Genomic DNA, 26,246 nt, shown 5'->3' on the forward strand with positions numbered 1-26,246 from the left:
TAAGTTGCCTAGAGACCCCCTTAAGAATGCTACAAAGTTAGATTTGAGGCACTAAATGGCCTCATATAGGCCCAAAAAATGGGGTCCAAGAAAACCTAGTCCATAGGGCTATAGAGTGCTTCTTAGAAATGTAAACAGTTCGTCAATCAGAGTCCCAAATCAAAAGTTATGCCTACTAGAAGTTTGATTACCATTTTTGGATTCTTCTAATTTTACACCGACCTCTGACATGTTTTCTAGAACCTTCTATTTTGGTAGTGGATGCCAAATACAATATTTTAGGATGTATTCCTAACCCTAAACCTAATTTGGGCTACTTAAGGTCATTTATTGCATTGTAAACACAATTTTTGGTAGAATTTGGGAGAAGGTACTGTGAGAAAGGTTTTTCTCTAGAATCTAATAATTTTTTAAGCCATAGGACATGTCATTGAGTTTATTTTCTTTGTGCAAAAAGTAATAGCATATCAATTCTGATAATAATATTCTCCTTTTCTATTATGTTCATTTTGTCTTGGGTTGTGCCCTCATCCCTTTTGCTCAAAGAATTCAATCTTTTGGGGCTCATACCCTAAATATGTAATTGTTGGCATTGGAGCAGTAATAACCTGTGGTAGTAAAGGAACTGGATTCAACATGGGCAATTTATTGGGCATAGTAGATTCTCTTGATAGAAATGGTGGTATGACTACTATATTATTCAAAATGAAGGAAGACACAAAGTTCCCTCCACCATGGGTATCTACTTGTTTCACGAATGTTACAACCTCTTTGAAGACCTTTTCAATGGTATCGATGTCTTTGGGTGGGAGCCTTCTTAGAAAAATAGAAATTTAATGAATCCATTGTTCCCAAATAGATATGGATGACAACCTCTTGTGGTATAGTGTAAGGAAACTCCATTCTTTGATACATCATATAGAAGCAATGATTAAAACATGAAATAGTCTCGTGTGGATCCCTCTTGATTGAGATGAACCAATGATGTAGGTTACTTGGATCAATATACATCTTGAATTATGCCAAAAACTTGCTATTAGAAGAGTTCCAATCCCTTATTGATGCTAGTGGCAGATTGAGGTACCAATTAAATGCCATTTCCCCTTCAGTGTAAGGGAAAAGGCGATAGACCACATCCATATGCTAAATATGGTTTTGATTACAGATTTCCTTAAAAATTTTAATATGATCTTCTTTTGTCTATGATTCTTCGTAGATGAACTGTGGGAAAAGCTTTTTAGGATTTTTGGGCAAGTCGTGTAATGGACCGGTTAGGTTCAAAAGTGAACTTTGGGCATTGAAGAAAACCATGGCGGATAATGATGGGAATAGGTAAAGTAGAATGTAGAGTGCATGATGATGACAAAATTTGTGATGTCAGTGGGTGGAGCCTAGGTATCCCTTCATCGCTACATGATTACAAAAATGATTCAGTCCCATGAACTCTTGCTTCTCAAGTGAAGACCTCAATGCTTGTTGAAAGGGAGACAATTGATCAAGATCTTCCAGTTTAAGTTTACTCTAAAAAGTGCACCTTCAAAAAGTGGTCCTTTAAAAAGTGCACCTTCAAAAAGTGAGCCTTTAAAAAGTGCACCTTCTAATAGTGATAAACTTGGAAAATTTTAGAACATCCAAAAACTGTAGAACTTTCAAACAACAACTTGGGTTTTTTGGCAGAATGGTTTGTGGTCCTCTTTCTAGTGCCACTTCTATTAAGCGATCATTTTGTATGATGTTGAATGACATAAATCCTTTCAAATATCTCTTAAAAATATGATCAATGACCAACTCCAAGGTTCCAGATGGTTGTTTATTAACCTGCTGGGTAACTCAATTGAAGATAACTGTGTATGTTCACAAGGACGCCTTTGCTGGTACCCACAACTCTACACACCTATTGTTGAAATGTAACTAGAAAAGAAATATTTTATTTATATTTTATATTTTATGATGAATGCAATTTATTAATGCAACTATATGAATTCCTATTTTAACCAATTATTTGAAAAGAAAATAACAAAGATGGAGTAACAAGAGATTAAAGCAAATTACTAAAAGAGAAATTCCTAATGGACATAAGCCAACGTAACAACATGTCTGGGAATTAAATTATCAAAAGGATCCGGTAGGAAATCAATGAAATTAGGAGCAACACTTCCTCAACTCCACTGATGCAATTGTTGATGGGAACTTCAATAATAACCAAAAGATGTTTCACGTTTCATCAAATTGCGAGGACACAGAAAGTGCACTCACACAAGACAGAACACTATGCAAGAACAAAGATAATCCTTTCTCCAATTCATCACAACAACGAAATTTGTTAACACTAGGTAAACACCAGAACTAAAAGATCGCACAATTATAAAAACACAATAAAACCATTGGCTCTAGTATTATTCATGAACATGCATTCATAAAATAACATACTTTGACAAGAATAACTATACAAAAAATGAGAGCACCAATAGCATATATTATTGCATAAAAATAATGGCCTGGAGTACATATTACATCCATGTATTTAAAATAAATCTTCTCCTCCTTTTGTGTTAGGAGTGAGAGCTCTTATAATACAAACTCATGCTAAAAAACTAATAAAATAAAGTTAATTACATACAAACTAACTCTCTAAATGGTACTATGTAGGTCTCCACCCTTGTTTATATGAATTAACAGGTGCATGAGCTTTTACATGACTTAAAGCAATAAAAGAAGAAGAAGATAAGAAGAGAGAATTCATGAGATGATCTAAGAGTCACTAGGACTTCTAAAAATACAAGTTTGGCCTTCTCTAAGTGTTTCTGGGAGTTGAACTACCATCATAATGTGTTTTTCGATGCATGGAATGCTAAAAAACAATAACTGCCAGTTATTGTCAGCACACTACTTCTCCTTCAAAACTTTCGGAGCACCTTCAAAAAATGATTCTTCAAAAAGTGCACTTTGGCACCTTCAAAAAGCGACCCTTCAAAAAAATGCACCTTCACACCTGCACACATTCAAAAAGTAGTCCTTCAAAAAGTGAACTTGTGCACCTTCAAAAAGTGGTCCTTCAAAAAACACGCCTTCAAAAAACCCAAGGTGCTCAATTCACCCAAAAATTGAAGTTCTTCATTTTGAAAATAGTTTATGGGTTTTGCTCAAATGAGGTTTAGGACCACTCTTGTCTACTTGTTTTGCTCCTTTTGATGATTTTTTGTCTCTTTATTGAGCCCAACATTGTCATAGAATTGAACTCCTTCTACTTCTTCTATCTAAAATCCCAAGACGCCTGTGTTGAATATGCCCATGCAATACCATGGTAATTTTTGGTGCTACGGATGATAAGGATGCCATGATGACCTACACAAAAGAGAAAAATCAGTATACTAGTGCTAGGGGTTAAAAATGATGCTAATTGACCAAACTCGTAAACCCAAACTACAAAGTTTCCACTCCCTGATGCACCTTGGAAGATACCCTATTTTGATGAATGAGCTTTTGTGAGCCAAAAAAAGGGGGTCCAAATTTTTGAAATAAAAAATGGGGTGTGTGTTGTGGAACCACAACACTATCTTCCTCCATTTATTTGCAAGCACTCATATGGAGCACAAACCTTGTTAGAGAATGAAGAACATCCATGCAGATCATATGTTCAAATTGATGACCTAGGATGTTCTCCATCACCATGGCCACAATGTTTTTGTATTCCATAATTGTTTTGTTCAACCAACCAACAACATAGTATCTAACAATTGATGAGACATGTGTGCTGTACTCACCCTTAGGTTGTAAATAACATCAATCACCTTTTCTTCAACATTGTCCATATATTCCTTGAAGTACCTTCCAAGGTTTGTTCCTTGTTGATGCGTTGCTTCCCAACATGCCTAATCTCCCCGTCTTCTAGATTTTTTTCATGTATCATAAGTAATGCATTATAAAAACATGTCCTTGATGTGGGCAAGTTTTGACTATGAGATCCTAGTTCAATATTGTCCACATTGGTGCCTTAACTTGATTCATTCTCTCAACATGCCCAATACTAGCTCTCGTCATTCTTTCAAAGGTTTGAAAGGTTGGTCCAACTTGCTACATTCCCATTGCAACTTTTTTCGATCATTGAAATAATTAAAGATTCATGCACACTCAACTTCCCTTGTAAGATTTGGAACATTCCCATTCATTGTTTCTATGACACTTGTATACCCTAGTTTTTTCCACGAGATCTTTAGCTTCTATAGTTTGATTCAAGATTCCAACATTGGATACAAGCTCAATGGATTTAGAGACTAGTTGAGTGGGGTTCTAGTTGATGCAAAGCCTAATATACTTGCTAAAATCATTCTTTTCAATGCCTTTACCCACCTTTATGAATCTACTCAACTCGTTTCCTATCATCTTCATAGTATCTAGGTCCCATATTCAAACAATAAATTGAACAACAAAATTCATACATGAATATCATCAATTTGTGCCTTTAAGGGGTTACAATTAGGTTCCCAATCTTTGATGAATATTCCATGCCCTCCCATTATATAGGTCCTTGATTTAGAATCTATTGCTTCACTTGTCCCATTTCAGAAATGATCAAAATGAAATCATTTGGAAGGGTTTTTGTCTCAATTTTGAAGGGCCACATCTTCTCACACCATTTCATTATTTTAGACATGACTAGCCATACACTTTCCCATTTAATAAAGAAACCCTTTTCCCAAAACCACTTCATGGAATCATTCCAACATACATTGTCAACATTGATTGAAACAAAGGGATCTTTTCTAGATGAAAAATATACCTTGGATGATTGGTTTTTGATTGTGTCTCCCTTAGACTTGGTTGAATCATAATCCAATTTCGAGCACCAAAATTTCTTCTCTACCTTGTTCCACCCAAAGTCATTATGCTCGAGGTGTGTCCCATATCCATGTTCCATTTTTAACCAAAACCTCTCAGATCTTGTTATCTTAAGAAAATCATTGAAACATCTTTTGGGTTCAAGCCAAGCCGCTGCCCATTCAAAGAATCTTTCAGTCTGACTCATTCAGTTGGTTCCCAAATAGAGACAATATATGAAGATTTGGTTTATTGGATATTATGATCCCACAATGTTTGAGAAATCTCTACCCTCCCTGCAAAACCTTTCCAATGACTGCTTCCTCTATTGCCTGTCATCCTCCTTTTTCTTATTGCAAATTTTCAAGATAGACATTATTTGAAAAATCAAATTTTACTCTTTCATATAACAACTTTTATTTAATTTTCTTTTGACACAACCATTACATCTATAAGAGCGAATAGATTTTTACAAGTCATGAGATTCATAAGTTGCTTATAGATTCAATTGTATGAATTTTTTTTAATGAACATTTGAGTCACACTCTTTCATCCATGATAGAGTGATAATGATAAAGAGTATAAGAAAAGGTAGAAAGAAAAAGGAAAATAAAGAAAAGAAAAGGAGGACCAACTTACCATTATTATTATTATATTACATGCCTTTTTAATCTTAAATCATCTAACTGTTATCTTTTATGTAATATCAATCATTCAAGTTAGAATTTTTAATACATACTTGGAACCGTTGTAAGGAGTGAGCAACGGAAAACGTATAAAATGAAATAGAGAAACCTACGAGAAGAGATCTCAGGTGCGGGGGAGGAAGACAGGAACCAAAATGACTGAGATTCTGACAAGGAAATTTAGTACGTAGAAAGGGGGAAAAGGAGGACGTTTCCACGGTAAAAAAAAAGGAGAAAACGAGAAAAAAAAGGAGAGGAGAAAATGGCAGCGGCCTTAGAAGATGTGGAGAAGGAGAATGGAGAGGGTAGCTGCAACGCTGCTTGTAGTGGGCACCTGTCAGGTATTTCTGCTTAGCTGTATTCACACCCTACATTCTTCATTTTTTGTGTGATTCCAACTCCCCCTATTTATTCTCGTACAAATCGGAAATTTTACTTAGGTGGTAGTCGAAAAGAAGAAAATTATTGACAAGTTAAACAAGATAAAAATCCTACTCACTTCTCGTCACTATTCGCTTTCCTGCCGTCAGTACCAGTGTCAGATAGGGTTTCTGTACTTTGTTTTGCCGCTTGTGGTAGCGGTAATGGCGGATTGGCAGGTTTGCGAAACGCCCCCCACGCCGGAAATTGAGCACGCTGGTGTAGCAAACGGTATTGGGAGCCCGGAAAGCTTGGATTACTCTCAGTCGGCGCCGGCGGCGGAGAATTATTCGCCCGGGAAAGAAGGGGCGAGTTATTCGCCGGTGAAGGCGAGTTCAAAGGGGGAGGGATGGCCGTACGCGCCGGAGGGATGGCCAGGGGCCGGTGACAAATGGTGTTGGCGGGTGGGTAAGAGGAGGAGTCCCAAGGGCTACTGGCTGGACCGTTACCTGATCTTGCCCAAGCGCTTGCAGAAGGGAGGCAGGCGAGTCTATTTCTTTAGCAAGAGGTCTGTCCAAGAGTACATTAATACGGAGTTTCCTGGGACTGATATTGAGAGTTTTTTCAGCACGTTTCAGTGGGAGGTTCCCTGCATTACTGAAGGTTCCTTTTCTCATTCAATTTTGTGTGTTATGTTGAGGATTTTGTTCAGAGCTCTCTGTCTGCATGTTTTGTTATTTTGAGCTTTATTTGTGCATTGGAGAATTTGCCAATGTTATCCCGCTGATATATCACGAGTCCGATTACCAATGTTGGAAATTGCATGCACGATTAACTCCAAAAGAGTCTGATTGTTACTTGGTATGTTATAGATGTGATAGAGGAGCTCTTTTCCTAGGCCAGACAATGGTAGCCAGTAGATTGACTATTAAACTGTTAAGGTTTGACGTAAACTAGATGTATCCGTTTGCATCTGATTTCGTTATGGATTAAATGGAAGTGAAACAAAATTTTTTTCGTGCACCATGGTTGTAGACCTTCAGTTCAATGAGTAAAGGTGTCACTGGTTGACAAATTGCAAGAGAGATATTGAACTACTAGCTCTGCTTATATGTTAGTGTCACTGTTTGTTCAGTCACATAGAGACGTGGGAGCATGCCGAACAAGTCGGATACAGGATTAATTAAGTAATACCATATCTATATTAAAAATTTAAATCTAATAGCTATAATTATAGTTACTAGAATAAATGAATATGGGGGCAGCGATGTGGTCGTTGTATAAGCCATCATTGTTCATTTGTGACTGACATTAAGTAGTGTTCCACCACCCACTGGGGAAGGGGACGGGTTTCAGGGATAGGGAACAAAGAGCCTAAGTTCTGGACGGCTTGACACGACAGAGGGGGGTGGCAGGGGGCGGTGCTGATATACATGTAGTATTAGAAAAACTAGTAATGAAAATATGTATAAAAATTACATTTTAAGTGAAAAAACAGTAAGATTCCAAATACTAAATGCTAAGATATGGATTGTATGTGTCAAATATGACTGCTGATTATGACTGATATTTTATTGACAGTCATACTGTCATTCATCACTGATGTTATGAAGCCTTTATACATTGAAATTAACCATATATGAAAATGGAATTGGATTATGAATCGTTGGATATATATGATAATAGTGCTACATGAATTGCAAACAGAGAAACACCAACCTAGAAACCTCACTTCTGATTTTTATTTAGGGTTAGCCAGCAGAATCAGCAATAATGTATGGAATAGCAGCCCTCATAAGTTTTCCATATTATGTTTGCAAATGATCTGAATATATTTTTTCATTTGGCTTAAAATATATGTATATATCTGAGTTGCTTGCAAATATGTATTAAAGCAAAAAAAAAAATAACACACTTTACTTCTGGGTATCCCCGAGATATCTCAGGGACTTTTGAGTGCCTTCGGCTGTCCCTTGGCAGTGGTGGGGGATGCCCTGTCCCTGTCCACATCCCCAAATCCCCAAGACGTACCTGTTTTGGAAAAGCGTGGCCCAAGGGATGGAAATGTTTCCTCGCCCTTCACTGATATTAAGTAATGGAAAATTGAATTGGTCTGGTTGAGGTTTTGAATTTGAATAGTTGTTCGTACAGTCACTCGTGTTTCAACTGGACACCATTTTTGCTAACATTTCAATTGATATCAAAATGATGGTAATTATGATTTGTTGATGTATGTCCCATCAAGCCCTTACACAGTCAATGCTGTAGCTGAAAGAGAGACAAACCAGTTTTCATTATGGAACTTTTCTCCAAAGTGAAATGAAAAGCACCTTTCCATGAAATATATCTCTTTGGATTAAAAGGGAGATATAAAATAAAGGTTATTATGACCTTTTGGTTATTTAAAATTGAGATAAATAAAAAAAAGAGACAAACGAGTTTTCATTATGGAACTTTTCTCCAAAGTGAAATGAAAAGCACCTTTCCATGAAATATAACTCTTTGGATTAAAAGGGATATATAAAATAAAGGTTATTATGACCTTATGGTTATTTAAAATTGAGATCAATAAAACAATATTTGTAAAAGCCCTTCAAAAGTTAGGAATAATTGTATGTATTAAATAATTAGTAAAGGCAATTATACAAAGCATCTATGTGAGACTTGTAAATAGCAAGGAGATCCCTCAAGGAAGTAGAAGGTAAATTATACAAAGCATCTACGTGAGACTTGTAAATAGCTATGAGATCACTCAAGGAAGTATAGGGTGTGGTGGGCTATGGAAATTGGAGAAGTGGCATGTAGGATATGTCTAACTCATGGCATAAGGTACACTTAGGATTGGCCTAGTTAAGGGCTTTGTGTTGAGAAGTTGCTGTTGTGCATGTTTTATATGCCATTTTCTGAATTGAACTCTTTTTTTCGTGGAGTATGCTGTGGTTATAAAGGAGGAAACCTTTGAGATATAATGGGGGTGACAGTGGCTATTCCAATTGGTCTAATTTATATAAATATTGAATTTGTTGTATAATTTGGGTTGTTCAATCAAGATGTCTCATTGCTTTCAATCAAGATATGATAATAGTTTTTTTTTAAAATTCATCTTTGAGTATAGTATAATAAAAATGTGCCATTTCATATTAATGAATTTTCTAAAAAAAATATAAATAACTTTGGGAAATCACATTTTTGTATCTGATTAAAATAATCAAGTTTTCAATCTCTGATTTTTTTCTTATGCTTTTAAATTCCATATTCACTAGCATTTGATGTACTCCTTTGAATATGTATATCCAACATTATTGTTCACATTAACTTGTGAGTTATCAAATTCTATATTTTTGAAACTAACTTATAACCTTAGTACATATAAATCTGGTTTCTTCATTTGCTTTTTGGTACTAGTAAAGTCTTGGATCATCAATGTGTGTGCATATCAATGTTCAATATCTTATCTTGGGTCAGTGTTTCTCTGAAAAATCCCTATTTATGCCTTAGTTTAACATAAGTTATTATGCCCACAGCTATTCGATAGTCTTTCTTTGTGCGCTATTGAGTGAGATATTGGTCTGGGAGCTCATTTGTTTTTTGATATGGTAGGCTACCATTTCCTAAGATACATATCTTGTAAACCTATCATATTTGAGTTTCAAGACTATCCTTCAGTCTATTGAAGCCTTTATGCACTTTATTATGCATATGCTTTCAACTATTCAATCCCATTGTCTATTCACACTCTAATATGTATTTGATGTGGTCTACGCATCACTTTTTGCCTTTTTGACCTAAGAATGATTTGTTTCATAGGTTCTTTTGTTTTAAGTCTTCAATGATCAGTTTTCAATGATAGTAGGGTGGTAAGTAAGTGGATAACTTGGCTTGCATTTCAAGATGACCAAAGACTAGTACATTGGTTTTCAAAGAGTGGATAGTAGTTGTTATTGATGTCTCTTTATATGTAGTTGTACACTTTTGATTCTAATTTGTAGTGTGTGATATCCAAAGTTTTGGCTTACATGTCATTCTATTGAAGCCTCTATGTATTTTGTTATGCATATACTTTGAATGGATTAATCCTGTTCACTATTCACATTCTAATATGTACTCAGTGTTAATGTTTTAAACAAGGACTCAAGAAAACAACAAAACAACAAAGCAACAAAACAACAAATGAACTAAGAGACGCGAAAAATTTATCTTGGGAAAACACTCCACTTGAGGGAATAAAACCTAACCACACCAAGAATAGAAGTGAGTACAATCTGAATCAATGAAAAATCTTAGTATGAGACCAATTCCTTAATTCCCTAAAAATACATATCATCCTCTCAGCCATTATATAAGACATCAGTTAAGATTTATCTTGATTGTCTTAACATACAAGAACCAATTGTCTCCACACAAGAGACTCTCCAGCTGTGCATCTTCCTTTTACTTTTAATGGAAGACTCATCACAAGTCTCTTCAATTCTTAATTGAATGCTCTTCATATATCCTAGTGAGAGTCTCCTCATATAATTCCCGAGGCTATATCATCAACACTTCCTGTTAGCTAGGGAGTTACTGTTCTTGATATCTGAGTATTGTAGTGATATCAACCATGTCTACTCCCAAAGGGTGGGTCCTTCATGGGTACTCTCATGAATGGAAATGCTTATGAACACAAACGCTCATCATGGAATCACTCAACATGATGTTGCCATTTCATTATGATGTTCGCCATGGCTACTCCCAGAGGGTGAATAAACACAAGCACTAAGTCATGAAATCTATCACATGACATCCATCATGGCTACTCCCAGAGGGTAGAACAAGGGCTTTTACCTATAACTTCTCTCACAAAGAAGAATGCATTAAAAAGGGCTTGCATCTCAAACTTCTCTCATAGAGAAGAATGAATTAACAAGGGTTTGCACCTCAAACTTCTCTCACAGAGGAGAATGCATCAACAAGCATTGCACGTCAAGCTTATCTCGTAGAGAATAATGCATCAACAAGCGTTACACCTCAAGCTTCTCTCATAGATCAACAAGGGCTTTCACCTCAAACTTATCTCGTAGAGAAGAATGCATTAACAAGGGCTTTCACCTCAAATTTCTTTGTCTTAGAGAAAAATGCATTACAAGGAAGTACTATTGATGCTAAAACTCCCTCTCATGCAAGGGCACAATACTCTCACAACTTGATTATCACAATAAATTTCAGATGACTTCAATGTCTGACCAAACAAGGATCTTTTGTAGTCGCATTGCTACACGAGCTTGTTCATCCTTTGCCAAGGACTTGGCCAACAAAAAATGATAGCTCTTTTGCGGATGTATGAAAACCCTTGCAACATTAAACAAAGGAAACTACTTGTAAGGGAGAATTTTTGACAAAAATATGGGCAATAATTTTAGTGCTATTGTCATTGTATCGACTTTTCCATCTCTAAGATCCCACTTCCCGCTCTTTAATCTTTCTCTACAACAGGGTCATAGCATATAATGGACAGTTACAAATTGCCCTTAAAACAACTTTTAGAAATGGCCCTAGAAAGAGCTTGTAGAAATAAAAAGAAATTCTTTTTATCTTTGCAATGCCAATTTGAGGGGGCAACCTCTAAATAGAGCATACGGTCGAAACATAAATATTCTAAGATGAATTTCTAATTGAGAAGTCATTACAATATACAGAGTTTTGGTAAAGGCAATTACTACCATCCTATGTAAGTGTGATAAATATTTTACCATAACTAGTGGGATGCCGTAGAAAGCATTCCTCGCTTAATGCTACTTAAGAGTGACTTACGAAGCATGGGCACCCCACTAATACTAGTTTCCATAAAATAGCACGAGGTACATAATAGGTAAGGTAATCATGTAGGTTGGAATGCACAATTATTATGTTGAAATTTATTTTGAGTACATAGATAGAATCAACAATAGGTGATTACATAGGATGGGTTATGTATGTTACGAGTGTTGATAATTATTGAATGATACTTTTGTAAAATTTATATTGAAGAAGAAAAAAACGTCCATGTCAAAGATAAAAGGGCACATGAATGATCAAATTAAGAAATTTAAAATGTAGGAGATCTAGCATTTCAAACTTTTGTCACCTCCACAATTGCAAAAGATAGATAATGCTTATTCATGTGGCTTTCTGTAAAATCACATGTATGGCTCTAGTTATGTTAGGGATCAACATAGTTTTTTTGTAGAATCTATGAATTATTGAAAATTTGGAACTTGAGAAATAAAATTATATATGAAGTTAACTTGAAATAGGTTTACTTCGATGTTGATAGTGCTATATATGATTGATTATGTTTTTGAGTTTTATTATAGATACATCTTTAGCGATTGAGGACGACTAATTTATAGGGGATAGATTTCATGGCATTTTTGCCCCTACATGGAAAGAGAATTATATAATTATTTGGAATTAAAAGAGAGAAAATAAAGGTTGCTATGAGCTTTTGATTATGAAAATGGAGATTAGTAAAGAATATAAGGAAAGGCTCTTAAAAAAATGAGAGGAATAGAAGATTATTGAAAGCATCTATTTGAGACTTGGAAATGACATGAAGATCACTCAGTAATGTGGTTTGGTGCGGTGTTCATAGCGGAGGAGCATAAAGAGTATGTCTTAGGGCTCAGGGTACTCAGGATTGCCTTGGCTTTGACTGTGTTAAGTAGTTCCTCTCTTGTGCATGTTTTACATGTGTTCTTAATTGAATGGTTTTCCTCGTAAATTGTGCCATAGCTACGACGGCCAAGACCATTGAGATCTTGGGGTGAGTGATTATTTTAGGTGATCTTTTTTTGGATAAGTATCGAATCATTTATCAATACAAGATATTTGGAAAATACAAAATATTATAAATCTGGATTGTCATATGTTTCACTTCTTTTGATCAATAATAATTTGTTTAACTTTAAATTATGTTTGATTATAATATAATAAAGTACAAATGTTTAAATTAATCATACTAACTCCCTTGCAAATATCTATTTAACTTCTAGGCAAATTATTTACCAGAATGCATGTATTATCTTTGAAGATTATGTATAACTTGTTGCTGCTGCAATTGTTTGAAGTGAAGGCATTATTGAGAATCAGTAGATGAATTTTAGAGTTGGTCTAGCATGTTGATCATCGACACAAAACTTTGTAGTTCATTTTTAGAGATGAGATGAAAATGTTGAAGCTTTGCCTTTTCAATATTGCATATGAAGAAAAAGTAGGTAAAATGAATTTCATATTTATCTAGTACTAAGTAATATGTAGTAATTTAGGTACTTTGATATAACAATTTATTTGGTGTTGGATTCATTTGTACTAATATATATATATATATATATATTTGTACTAATATATATATATATATATATATTAGTACAAATGAATCCAACACCAAATAAATTGTTATATCGAAGTACCTAAATTATATATATATATATATATATATATATATATATATATATATATATATATATATATATATATATATATATATTAGTACAAATGAATCCAACACCAAATAAATTGTTATATCAAAGTACCTAAATTACTACATATATATATATATCCCAAGATACACCTACATAACATACAAAGTCTAAAACATATATACATAACATATATATAGATATGTTATGTATGTATGTTTTAGACTTTGTAAACATACATACATAACACACACACATATATATATATATATATATATATATATATATATGTTTTAGACTTTGTATGTTATGTAGGAGCATCTTGGGATATATATATATATATATATATATATATATATATATATATATATATATATATATATATATATATATATATATATATATATATATATATATATATATATATATATATATATATATGTATGTATGTATGTATGTATGTTTTAGACTTTGTATGTTATGTAGGAGCATCTTGGGTTTGGAGTAATTTTTCATCAACAAAAATGTTTAGTTTCCAGTTTATGCTAGTTTGTTAGTTTGGAAGATCAATCAAATGGTTCTTATTGTCTAGTTGTGTTCATAAGTTTGTAGCTTATTTGGATCAATCTTGCTTGAGCTATGAATTGTTCTCTCTCGTTTAGCGTGTTCTTGTCTGTTCTTGGACTTGATCGTGGAATTTGGATTTGTGATGGAGATCTACGACTTGCGATCTTTGATGGTGCATCTAGCTATGTTCTTGGATTGTACGAGGACCTAAATCTAGAACCGCAAGCTCTCAAACGGTTTATGCCTTGAGTTCCTTATGATTTGAGACCAAACCTATTTTGTAATATGTTTCATGTTCTTGGGAAATGATAAGGATCTTGAGACTGGCTTGTGCTATGCGATGCCTATATATTGTAATGTAATGTTATCTAGAAAGGTAGAATTGATGGTAGTTGATTAGATGAAGGATAGGTATCATTACAATTGGATTAAGGTCTCTAACTAAAGATTGTAATCATGCAGGCTTGTTGTAGCCTAGCATGCATGGGGTTATATGTGTTGTTAATTGAATGTAATTTGATTCCTGATTGATATTAGATCTAGACATATGGACGATGAGGTTGAAAGAATTGCAAGAGTCCTTAATGGCTTGAGTATATCTATTGAAGATGAGGTTAGTTTGGTTAAGATGGAAAGCATTGTGGAAACTTAACAATTTACCTTGAAGATTGAGGAGAAATTGGACAAGAGGCAAGAACATAGACAAAGTGGAAGAGCAGACAAATTTCAAAGAGGTAAGGCATTTAGCACAGGGGAAGATCTTATTTAGATCCGAGGAAAGGCAAAGTGGAGTGGAAAGAAGAAAGTTCATACCAAGGAAGAGGAGGAAGTTACCCTAGAGATAACAACTATAGGAGAGAAGATAGGAGTTTATACAAGGAAACTTGTTTAAAATGTCGAGAAGAAGGTCATAGAGCTTTTGAGTGCACACAAGAAAATTCAAGCAAGGAAACTTGTAGCAATGCTAGAAATGTATTTATAGAAGAAGAGCCACTTGGATCTATGAATTAATCGAAAGATAGAGAAGCCTTGATTTTTGAGAAGAGCATTATAACCTGATCTAGAATTGGTAGTGAGGAAAAGTTTGTATAATACCAAATGTAAAGTTGAAGGAAAGTGTTGCAAAGTCATCATTGACAATGGAAGTTCAAATAACCTAGCATTAGAGGAATTAGTTACCAAGGATGAAATATTCGAAGCCATATCAGATTGCATGGATAAAAGATGATTATAAGGTATTGGTAAGTAAACAATGTGTAGTGAAATTGAAAATTAGATCTTATCATAATGGAGTCCTTTTTGATATCATGCCGATTGATTATTGTCATATCTTGTTGGGTAGACCTTAACAGTATGATAGAAAAGCATTTTAGCAAATCAAATGAAGCAAGCATTTTTACCTTTGGTAGGAGATCCTAGGAATGAAAATTGTACCATAGTAAGGGCTTGTTTGGTTGAAGGAAGAAAATTCTCTGATGGTATGTAGAAAGAGACTCTGTGTTATGTTTTAATTATGAAGAAACGTACTTTTGAAATAATGAATGAGCAACCTAATTATTGACAAAATTTGAAGACATATTGTACCTGATGGATTACATGTTGTTAGAAGTATTAATCATTGTATGGATCTAATTCTAGGAGTAAGTTTATCAAGCAAAGGACTATACCAAATGATACTTGTAGAGAATGAATAATTGAATAGGCGAGTACAACAATTGTTAAGGAAAGGTCTGATCAGAGAAAGTTTTGAGTGCTTGTGTAGTACCTACCTAAGAAGAATGGAGAACGTGTACTGATACCAGAGCTATCAACAAGATCACCACAAGATATAGATTTCCTTTGCATAGAATAGATGACATAATGGATTGTTTTAGTGGAGCAGAGTACATTATTAAGATTGATTTGAACAGTGGTTATCATCAAATCAGAATAAGAGAAGCTGATGAAGAATGGAAGACCACCTAAGACAAATGAGGGTTTTTATGAATAGTTGGTTATGCCTTTTGGTTAAACAAATGCAGCTGGTACTTTTATGAGGCTAATGAATGAAGTATTGAAGAATTTCTTAGGTAAATTTATAATTGTGTACTTGGATGTATTTTGATTTTTAGTAAGAGTCAGGAAGAATATTCGTTGCATCTAAGACAAACATTATAGAGATTGAAAGAAGAAAAGTTGATCAATATCTAGAAATGCTATTCCTTTATCTTGGATTCATGATTTCAGATGATGGTTTGATGATGGATCTTGAGAAGGTTAAAGCAATTATGGAAGGACCTACATTGGAGAGTATTAGGGAAGTCAGTTTTATTGAAAGCTTATGAGGAAATTTAGTTCGGTTTGTAATCCTATGAACAGAGAACATGGGAGGTGTTTGGAAAGATTTCAGATGGACACATGGAGCAAATTGGAGTTTTGAGTTATTGAACCAAGATATTTCTGAGCAACCTGTATTGGCTTTACCGGATTTCAACAATATATTTTAAGTGGATTGTAGTGCAATTGGAGTTGTGTCAAGTCAAGAAGGTACTTGTTGTTTTTTATAGTGAAAAGTTGAATGATGCCAAGAGGAAATATTCAGTCCATGATCAAGAGTTCTATGTCATAGTTCAAGACTTGAAGAAGTGGAGGCATTACTTGTTACCTAAGGAGTTTGTGTTGTATATTGATCATAAGGCATTGTAGTATTTGAGTAGGCAAGGAAAATTAAATCAAAGACACATGAGATGGGTTGAGTTCTTGCAGAGTTGTACTATGTTAAAACATAGGAGTAGAAAGTGAAATAGAGTAGATGATGCATTGAGTAGAAGGAACAAAGATGAAAATAGAAGTACTTGGGTTTGATGAATTGAAGACCTTATATGAGACAAATCCCGATTTTGCAAATGCATGCAGGGCTTGCACAAAACCATCTATAGCTGATTGAAGCAAGTGGTTAAATTATTTTATTTATGATGATATGTTATTCAAACGAGCTCAATTATGCATACGTAAAGGATCAATAGGGGATGATCTAATTAAGGAGAAACATATTGGAGGACTTGCAAAACATTTTGGCATGGACAAGACAATAAGTTAGGTGAGTGAGAGGTATTATTGGCCACACATTTAAAAGGTGGTTGCTAAAATGTGGGTTTGTTAATACCTTTGCTTGTACCTAGTAGACGTAAGGAGGATATTAGCATGAATTTTGCTTTGGGATTATCAAAGACACAATGAGATAATGATTCTATATTTGTATTGGTGGATAGATTTTCTAAAATGTTACACTTCATTTATTGTAAGAAGACAGCATATGTAGTTAATGTAGATGACTTATTCTTCAAGGAAATTGCATGGATCAACAAGGAGTATAGCTGCAGAAAGTGATAGAAAATTTGTAGAATATTTCTGGAGGATGCTTTTGGAGGAAGTTGAATACTTTTACTTTTCATCTGCAAACTGATGGTCAAACATAGGTTGTAAACAAGAGTTTAGGGAATTTATTGAGGAGCTTGTTTGGAGATAAGGTTGAGAATTGGGATTGGTTTTAGTACAAGAAGAGTTTGCATATAATAGTTCGATAAATAGAATCATAGGAAAGACACCAATTGAAGTAGTTACTCGCATGAGCCCTAAGGGAGTTCCAGAGTTAAGGGATCTAAAGCAAGAGGACAAAGGGACTGTCGAAGCAAAGGAGTTTGTGAATGTGAATTTTATGAAGTCATTGCATGAGGAAGTCAAGCATCATTTGGAAAATATGAATCAAAAGTACAAGGAGAAGGCTGATAGGACTAGGAGACATAAGAAAGGAGATGAGGTTATGGTTCATTTGAAGAAAGGAAGATAAATAAGTTTGGACCTTGTAAGCTCTTGAAGAGGTTTGTTTCCAAAAATGCTTATGATGTGGAGTTACCTAAGGATATGGATATTTCACGTATATTCAATGTTGCAGATTTGTATGAGTATCATGAAGCTGATGGGAATTCAAATGATGGTTGAGACGTGAAGCAACAATATCCTAAGAAGCAGTTGGGTAGGATAGAGAAAATATTGAACAACAGAGTTGGAAGAAGTACATGAGGTAGAGAATATAAAGAGTATCTGATTAAGTGGAAAGATAGACCAATTGAAGATTCCTCATGGATTACTCAAGTTGAGTTTTGGTTCTCAGGTATCAAAGTGAGAGACTCAATTTCTTATCAACCCTAGGTCTTCGATGTAGGAGCATCTTGGGTTTAGAGCAATCTTGCATCTTCCAAATTATTTTGTTTCCAATTTATGCCAGCTTGTCAGTCTGAAAGATTAATTCAACGTTTCTTTTTATTGACGAGTTAGCTATTTTGACGATTGGAGTATATTGAGGACCTATTTTGGATCATGTTCCTAAGTTAACAACTTATTTGGATCAATCTTTCTCTAGTTATGAATTGTTCGTTCTCGAGTAGCGTGTTCTTATTTGTTGTTGGACTTGATCATGACATTTGGATTTGCAATAAATTTGTGGCTTGCCATCTTCAGTGATGCATCTAGCTATGTTCTTGGATTGTGTGAGGGCCTAAATGTAGAACCACAAGCTCTCAAACAATTTATGCCTTGAGCTCCTAAAGATTTGGGACCATGCCTATTTTGTAATATGTTTCCTATTCTTGGGGAATGATATGGATCTTGAGGCCAACTTGCATGTTGTAATGCTTATATATTGTAATGCAATGTATCGCTGGAAATACATAAATGATGGTAGGTGATTAGATGAAGGATAGGTATCATTAGAATTGGATCAAGGTCTTTGTCCGAAGATTGTAATTAAATAGGCTTGTTGTAGCTTAGCGTGTACGAGGTATGTATGTTGCCAATTGAATGTAATTCGATTCTCTATTGAATAAAGGCAGATTTGGCATATTCCTCTCTCTTCCTATTTGTTTTCCTTGTGTTTTATCTTACTTCATGCTTGGACATGTCACGTATCTTATTGAGGTCCCACCATTTGTGGCTGTATATAATCACATAACATGCACAAACAAACTAAAGCCATGAAAGCTAGCTCAAGAGTGGATGCCAATTTGTCAAACTTGAAAATCATGATTGATATTCATTATTCAATATTAAATAATAAAATTGTAAATATTTGTTGTATTACTCTTCATAAGAGCATTACCATTATCATTGAGATTAGACTAAGCTACAGTAGAAGAACCACAAAAGCATTGTTGGCATTGAGACTATATGTTGACTATTTGACTCTAAAAATAAGATTGCTCGGAAGCAACAACAACCAAGTCAACTTACTTTGGTTCTACATACCACAGTTTTGATGCCCCTTCCATTCGAATCAAGTTGCTTTGGTTCTGCCCAACTCAACTTTTATGCCCCTTTCATCCACGTCAAGCTGCTTTGGCTCTACATAACACAACTTTGATACCCCTTTCTCATAGCCAATTTTCTTGTACAAAAGAAGGGGCATTTATTGTCCTTATAAACAATTTTTTTAATGTAATGTCCTCAAAACAATTAAATAACTGAATAAAATTAATTGTTTATATGGCCCTGAAATTAGTGATATCGTAGACGCCCTTTTTATTAATTAATTTAGTTATAAATTATTAGGTCATGTCGGCCCCTTTGTGACCCTCCAGGAAACTTCCCAAAGCCCTTTATAAGGCCGTATTTGGCATTGCAGTAGGTATTGGTGAATTTTATGTTTCCTTTGTGTTTGCAATTCTAGTCGGAATTCTGCATTGTTCATTGTTTTAGAGGTGAGAGATCCTCCATTTTTTGGCATTTGTAGTTTCGGTGGGAGTCACCCCTCACTCTGTTCTTGCTTGTGGCTCAATTTTGTAAGGTCTTCACTTGAGAACAAGCTTGCATTCAAGTATTAGATTAAATATATGTATATGTTCCAAATCTTTCATCTTATGCACGAAGTTGAGTGTTCCATTTAAACATTTGTGGGGTCTTTGTATTCAATATCAAACTATAATCGGAAGTGCTCTAGAGGGCTGCCATCTTGTAATACAATCTTGTGTAATACTAAAGATTGTAAGTGGTCGTGTAGTGTGAACTATATGTGTGTATGGCTGTACAGTGTGAATCATATGGGCGTTGCCTAGTAAGTATGAACCATCCGGGTGTAACCATTCACTGTATAGGTGAAGCATAGTCATCGTATGGGAAGATTTTACCGTACGTAGGGATGCCATACAGTGGAGTTGTGCCAATGAAGGGTGTTGTATAGTGTATGGTGCCATTCAAAACATTGCACTTTACCTTTTTAGATTGATGCATATAAAGAAAAATCACTTATCTGTAGTTAGCTACCCATTAGAAGTGAAAGCAATTGAGGCTGTTGGTGGCATTGGAGACTTGATTGTGGGGAAAAACCATATTTATTTGGTTCTTAGTTTCCATTACGGATATGATTACCAGGCATTGTGAGTTGGGTAAATGGCCATGCAATTTTTTGAGGGCTAGCTACATTTTTACCAAACATACATATTTAGGCCAATATATATAAAATCACCCTAGATTCATATATTCATGGACCATTCATAGGACAAACAAAACAACCATAGAATACCACTCAATAGTCCATGTCATTGTCAATGTCAATATGATTAAAACATAGTGATTCTCATATTGTTCTTTATCATCAACATGGTCAGTGACATTAGATGCTATCTAATTTTATTTAAAGAGAATGGGATTCATAGTTAGAATGTTTCACATAATTCAAAGGGATGGAATTTCTTGATCAACTATATCATGTTTTGCTCAATCCTACAGGTTTAAGCTCTATACTATATTTGTAGAAGTGTGGGTGCAAGCAGGTGTGTTAGGGTCCCAATATTAGGATGCAGGGAAGTCCACATCTAAGACATATTTGAAATGAGAATTGAATCTATTAAAAATTGAAATATATGGATGTTGAATCAAATTATCATCAATATGAAGTTGAAGAATAACTACTAAAATATGATAGATTCTACTTTGCTATATGGTGTTGAAAGCACCCTCGTTGCATGAGAAATTGTGTATATTAATTTTGTATTACATTATCTTCACGATCTCAAAGGACTGTTAGAAAGTAGGCTTTGGATCACCTAGTAGTCAATTTATAATGTGATTAAATGTAATGTCCCCTTTTTGACAGGCACCAGCTACTTATTTTAGTTTAGCCTTTATTTTCCTTGGAGGCTAAAAAGGAAGAAATAAGGGGGAAAAGATATATTAAATTAATTACTAATAAGGTTACTAAACAATGAAATATTAAAAAGTAACTTTATATTTAAGTGATTTAATATTAAAGTGACTAACATAATAAAATATCAAAAAGTCACTTAAAAGAATAAAGTACTGGATTCCTCTAGAAGCTTCTTGGAGTTGCTTGTAAAATCTTTATAAGGAGCCTTTGGGGGGTCATTTTACACATCTTGAGTTGCATATTCATCTATTGTGCTGAGAGCCTTAGTGCTTGCATACTTGCTTGAGGGTTTGAAGACTCTAAGGTGCCAATTTTGGTTGTGAGATATCAACCCTAGTTGGGAGTGAAGGAATTGGTATTTAGCCAATTCATTTGTGATTAATTTGAGATAATATTCAGTGATTTTTGTTCAGCCTGTGCACCTAATTTTTGACATCAGTTGGCAAGGAGAAAGGTTTCAGTTTTCGCAGCGGATCTGAAAAAGCAAAGCGAAAAAGCAGAGCCGAAAAAGTAATCCGAAAAAGCAGATCCGAAAAGGCAGTCCGAAAAAGCAAAGCGAAAAAGCAGAGCCGAAAAAGCAGTCCGAAAAAGCAGATCCGAAAAAGCAGTCCGAAAAAGCAAAGCGAAAAAGCAGAGCCGAAAAAGCAGTTCGAAAAAGTAGATTCGAAAAAGAAGTCCGAAAAAGCAAATCCGAAAAAAGAAAAGCCAAAAAACATATCATCTCAGCTACTTATTCCAGGTTCTTTTGGTATTTACAGTTGGCAATTGTAGATGGATACATTTGACAAGTAATATATGTCTTTTTGTTACCAAAGTATTTAGTCATTGTAAACATTGAAGTATTGAAGGGAAATCAACTTAATTCAGCTGTTCAGTTTGTATGCCAAATGTTTGTAAAAATGTCTCATTGCATAGTCATTCATAGGATGCATGCCAAGTGTTTGTGAAAATACCTCTTGGCTGTAGGTGTGCATTTTACATTAGAATTTCATGTACTTGCATTTGGAAAATAATAAAAAGAAGTTGCATATCACTTTGATTTCCAATTAGTTATTTTGCAATCATTTGTATTCATCAATATCAAAGGCAGAAAAACAGGGATAAAACTTCAAAAATTGTTAAGGAACTTTACATTAAAATACTTGAATGATTGATGTCAGTTAAACTATTTTCATCAAATAATACATTTCCAGTATCTTGGGAAACATTTTTCAAAGCATGCGCACTAATGGTTTAGAGGGCTAGGATAATATTAAAGAAAAAAACCATTTAACCACTTCCACATAATTGTGGGAATACTATTTCTGATTTTTAACAAACATATAGGTAAGGTATTCCTTAGTTCACTTTCAAGTGAGAAACTGATTATGTTTTAAGACTCCCGCTGGATTCACAAGGGGATTGTTTTTCTATATACCTCTTTACTTTTACATAATTATGGGAATACGATTTTTGATTTTTAATAAACATAAGGGCAAGGCATTCCATAGATCACTTTCAAGTGAGAAACATGTGAGATTTTAACATCACCACCACATTGCAAATAGGGGACCCCCTCTTTTCGCTCTTAGTTGTTAGGTTTTGCTAGTTGAGGTGACAATCCAGAATGTAAAAGTTAAGGAGTGTTTGAATAATCAAGTTGTTGGGTTGTGAATGCAAATTGGAGTGTTCAGATTAAGGTTCTGCATTAATATTTTGGCTAGTCAAACAGTCTAAAATTTATTATGAAGGGTTATTTTATGCACAAGGGCCTTAAAATTCTTATAAAAATTGATTTTCCAACTTCAAATGTGAAACCTCGTAACTAAAATCAAAGTTTCTTTATAAAAATTCATAAAATCTCGATGGAAATAGATGTTTTCCACTTAAATTGATGAAATTTGGATGAAGATAGAATTCCCCCACTTAAATTGATGAAAATCGGATGAAAGTAAAATTTTACCACTTAAAATGATGAAAATCTAAAAATCCGGACTGAGGTAGAAATTCCCCACTTGAAATGCTGAAAATCCACATGGAGGTAGAACTTCCCTACTTAAAAGAATGAAAGTCTGGATGGAGGTAGAATTATGGAAAAAAATACAAAGTGTTTGAACAAAGTAAAGAGTCCAGATGTAGAATACTTTTCCCCCTTGGATTTATATTTAGAAAATTTTAAGGCATTTACTTTACCTCGATGAAGATGATTTTTCTCCTTTTTCAACACTCAAAAATTTCTGAGCTCCCACGTTAGGAATTCCGAATGGAGTATGAAATTCCTCTTTGTCCAGATGAACATAGAAATCCCCCAAATCCAAATGGAGCTCGATTATCACCTTTATGGCTATTGAAGAGAAGTGAAAAAATTCTAAGTATGGAAATGAAAATTTATCCTTATGGGGATCAAATTTCCCCTTTTTTGGACAAACCAAGATAAAATGGCCAAGTGTTCTGATGGGAATTTATTCCTATGGAGATCAAATTTTGCCCCTTGGACAAGTGAGAAGAAGTAAGGAGGAATCCTAATGGGGTTTGAATTTCCCCTTTTGGGAATGAAGAAGGGCGACTTGGAAAATAAAAACAATCTTTAGATAAGTCAATTCCCCTTAGTAAAATAAAATAGAAATAAAATAAATAATATTTGCATGAGTTTCTGGGTGGCTTGTTTTAATCCCACATTTTGTGGGTGAAATGAAAACCCAAAACCACTTTAAAAGAGCATGCATTAGCATTGAGAGAATACAAGGGATTGACTTAGTGATCAAAGGCAGTGAAAATAAAAGCTAGAAAGTTGAATAGAAGGCGCCCAACCATAAGGAGGCTGACAATTGATCCAAAGAAATGAGGAGGCATCAACAATTGCCATGAAATCTGATATGACTGATTGCTGATGTAAATTTTTTTTTTAATCCTAGCCTGCAAGGAAGAAATTTACAAGGTAAGCTGGTAAAGAGCAAGTGTATTCAAATTTTAATCCAAAAATTTTCTCCACGGGGGTGGATTTTTGCAAAAATCCTTGAATTTTCCTTATTCCCTGAACTACATCAAATCTGATTGCAAGGGTCTTCTCAAAGGAAAAGCTAGAGTGTCAAGGCCATTTTAATGATATCAAGGGGCTGTTAGCGTATGTCCTCAGAGCAAACTCTGAAATTTCATCCATACGGTGTGACTATTTTTTGGGAAAAAAAAAACCAAGCTCTTAAAACATTACAAACTTGTTTGCGGATTGATTGTGAGGTTAAAAGATTATTTTGTGGACTCGTTGGAAAGGCTGAAACTTGTGAGTTTGCAGACTAAGTCTCAAAATTTCACCATGAGGTTTAGTTTTCTTTGACAAATATTCTATCTTATGTTGTCAAGTCTAATGGATTTTAATTGCAGACCTATTGGAGTGATTCGATGCCCATTCCAAGGCTAAGAGGGATCTGAAACAACATTTGTCTTCATACTAAAGTCTGTAATTACCTGAACAGGGGTGATTTTCAGAAAAATTTTCATAATTCACCAACTTACGAAGTCATTATAAGGGCTGTTGCTGAGAGTTTGGGGATATTCTTGCACAAAAAACATCGGGTTTAAAGGTTAAAATCATCCAGAAAGAGGCAAGTTTCAAAAGTTGTCTTAAGAAAATCTGTATTTTTCATAATGGTGAAGGTGGATTTATCGTTATAATTCATAATGTAACCTTAGATATGATGTAAAATGAGTTTTGACTAGGTGTTATGACTGATTTCAATGTGGTTTCAGACTTACCATGCACTGTCCTCAGAAAATCAGGGTTCATACTTTGGTGATGAGGACTGATTTTTGTCATTTTGAAATTTGGTCATTTAAAGATATGTTTGGACATTCTTAAGGTCTGATTATACATGCGTGTGGAGTGTGCGAACTAAGTCTTCATACTTAGTTTTCAGAATTTAGGGACCTCAAAAGTCCGATTTTGTTTTTATGCAAATTCAAGGCATTAGGGGTTAAATTTGCTCAGTTTGGTTAATCCTAAGACTTTATTCAAATCCATATTTCATTTGCAGCCTACACTGAATTTTTTAAAAGTCTTTGAGTTGGGTTCGAGGATTAAAGTAAATGTTTAAAAGGTCTGAAATTTGTTCCTTATTTGAGTCCCTTAAACTATACTGACTTCGAGCTTTTCTACCAAGAATCGTGTCTGTATTAAAGGCAGCGATAGTTACCTAGAAGTGAACAAAAGAAGGCGGAAGACAAGTTCAAGCTCAAGGCCAAGGATAGGAATGAGGGAGGAATAGTTTAGAGCAATCAATTTCGAAGGATAACATTTTTAAAGATAATGCAAGGTAGCGGATAAGGAAAGTAGAAGGATTTAATAAGGCAATTACAACATAGTTAGTTCTTCAACAAGGCAAAAGGGACTTGATACACTCAAGGAGACTTGGAGGATTCAAGGTCAAGCCTTCATCAAGCAGGAACACGGATGAGTCCAGATTTAAAAACAAGGAATCCATGGACAAGTTCAAGTTTAAATTCAACGTCATTAATGTGTACACCTATGTAGGGAAAATTTCCACTTGATTAAATTCTTGAAGAGCAAGTGCTATCTTATTGGGAGATTAACTTGTCCTTGTTCACATCAGTTATCCATAACAATCAAATGAATTCAATTCATGGACAAGTTTATAGGGACTCCAATCTGTCCCAATGAGAGATAAAGGCTAAAGGATTCCAAGCCAAGGAGGTAACACATAAGGGCGTCCCAAACAATGGGAGATGAAGACTCCAGTACATAAGAATGATCAAAATATACAAGGAGGAACAAGTCTACAAATGAAGAAGGATTACCATCATCAAGGTTTCGAGAACATGAAGATTTGCCAGTCCATGATTAATAAGGGGAAATCCATCACTTCAATAAAAATGAGTATCAAGGACAATTTCAAGTATAAGTTTGATGAGAGAATTTCCTAAAGGAGAGGATAAGAGACAAAATTGAAACAAGGATCATAGATGAGCAAGTTGAGGTGGCATCATGTCATCATTCAACCAATTAGAGAGCTCCAAGGTGACATGCCTAAGATCATCCATTCATAGCTAGACATGCGGAACTGATTATTTTCTCATAGGTTCATCCTCAAGGGGGCGTGGAATGCAATTTTTCTCATTTTGGTTATTATGTTGGTGCCTTATTTTTATTGGCTATTTGTGGTTGTCCTTACTAGGGTTTGTCATGGATTAATCTGTGCCACTGGT

The 26,246-nt window shown here is 34.6% G+C and overlaps 1 protein-coding gene across 2 annotated transcripts in view; it reads left to right on the plus strand.

Annotated features, from left to right (window-relative positions):
- The first annotated feature begins 5,553 nt into the window (after nucleotides 1-5,553).
- Nucleotides 5,554-26,246, plus strand: part of LOC149568097 (uncharacterized) — a 70,351-nt gene continuing 49,658 nt past the window's right edge. The window contains exon 1 of one of the 2 annotated variants that reach the window (XM_089821099.1): nucleotides 5,554-5,845. In XM_089821099.1, the coding sequence (XP_089677225.1) occupies nucleotides 5,767-5,845 (79 nt within the window). In that variant the 5' untranslated portion in view covers nucleotides 5,554-5,766. Of the gene's footprint in view, nucleotides 6,528-26,246 lie in introns of both variants that reach the window. The other variant, XM_089821097.1, reaches the window with a different exon arrangement.

This window comes from Cupressus sempervirens, chromosome 3, assembly GCF_028749045.1.
Source record: "Cupressus sempervirens isolate cs-2001-9-10 chromosome 3, ASM2874904v1, whole genome shotgun sequence".
Lineage (NCBI taxonomy): Eukaryota > Viridiplantae > Streptophyta > Pinopsida > Cupressales > Cupressaceae > Cupressus > Cupressus sempervirens.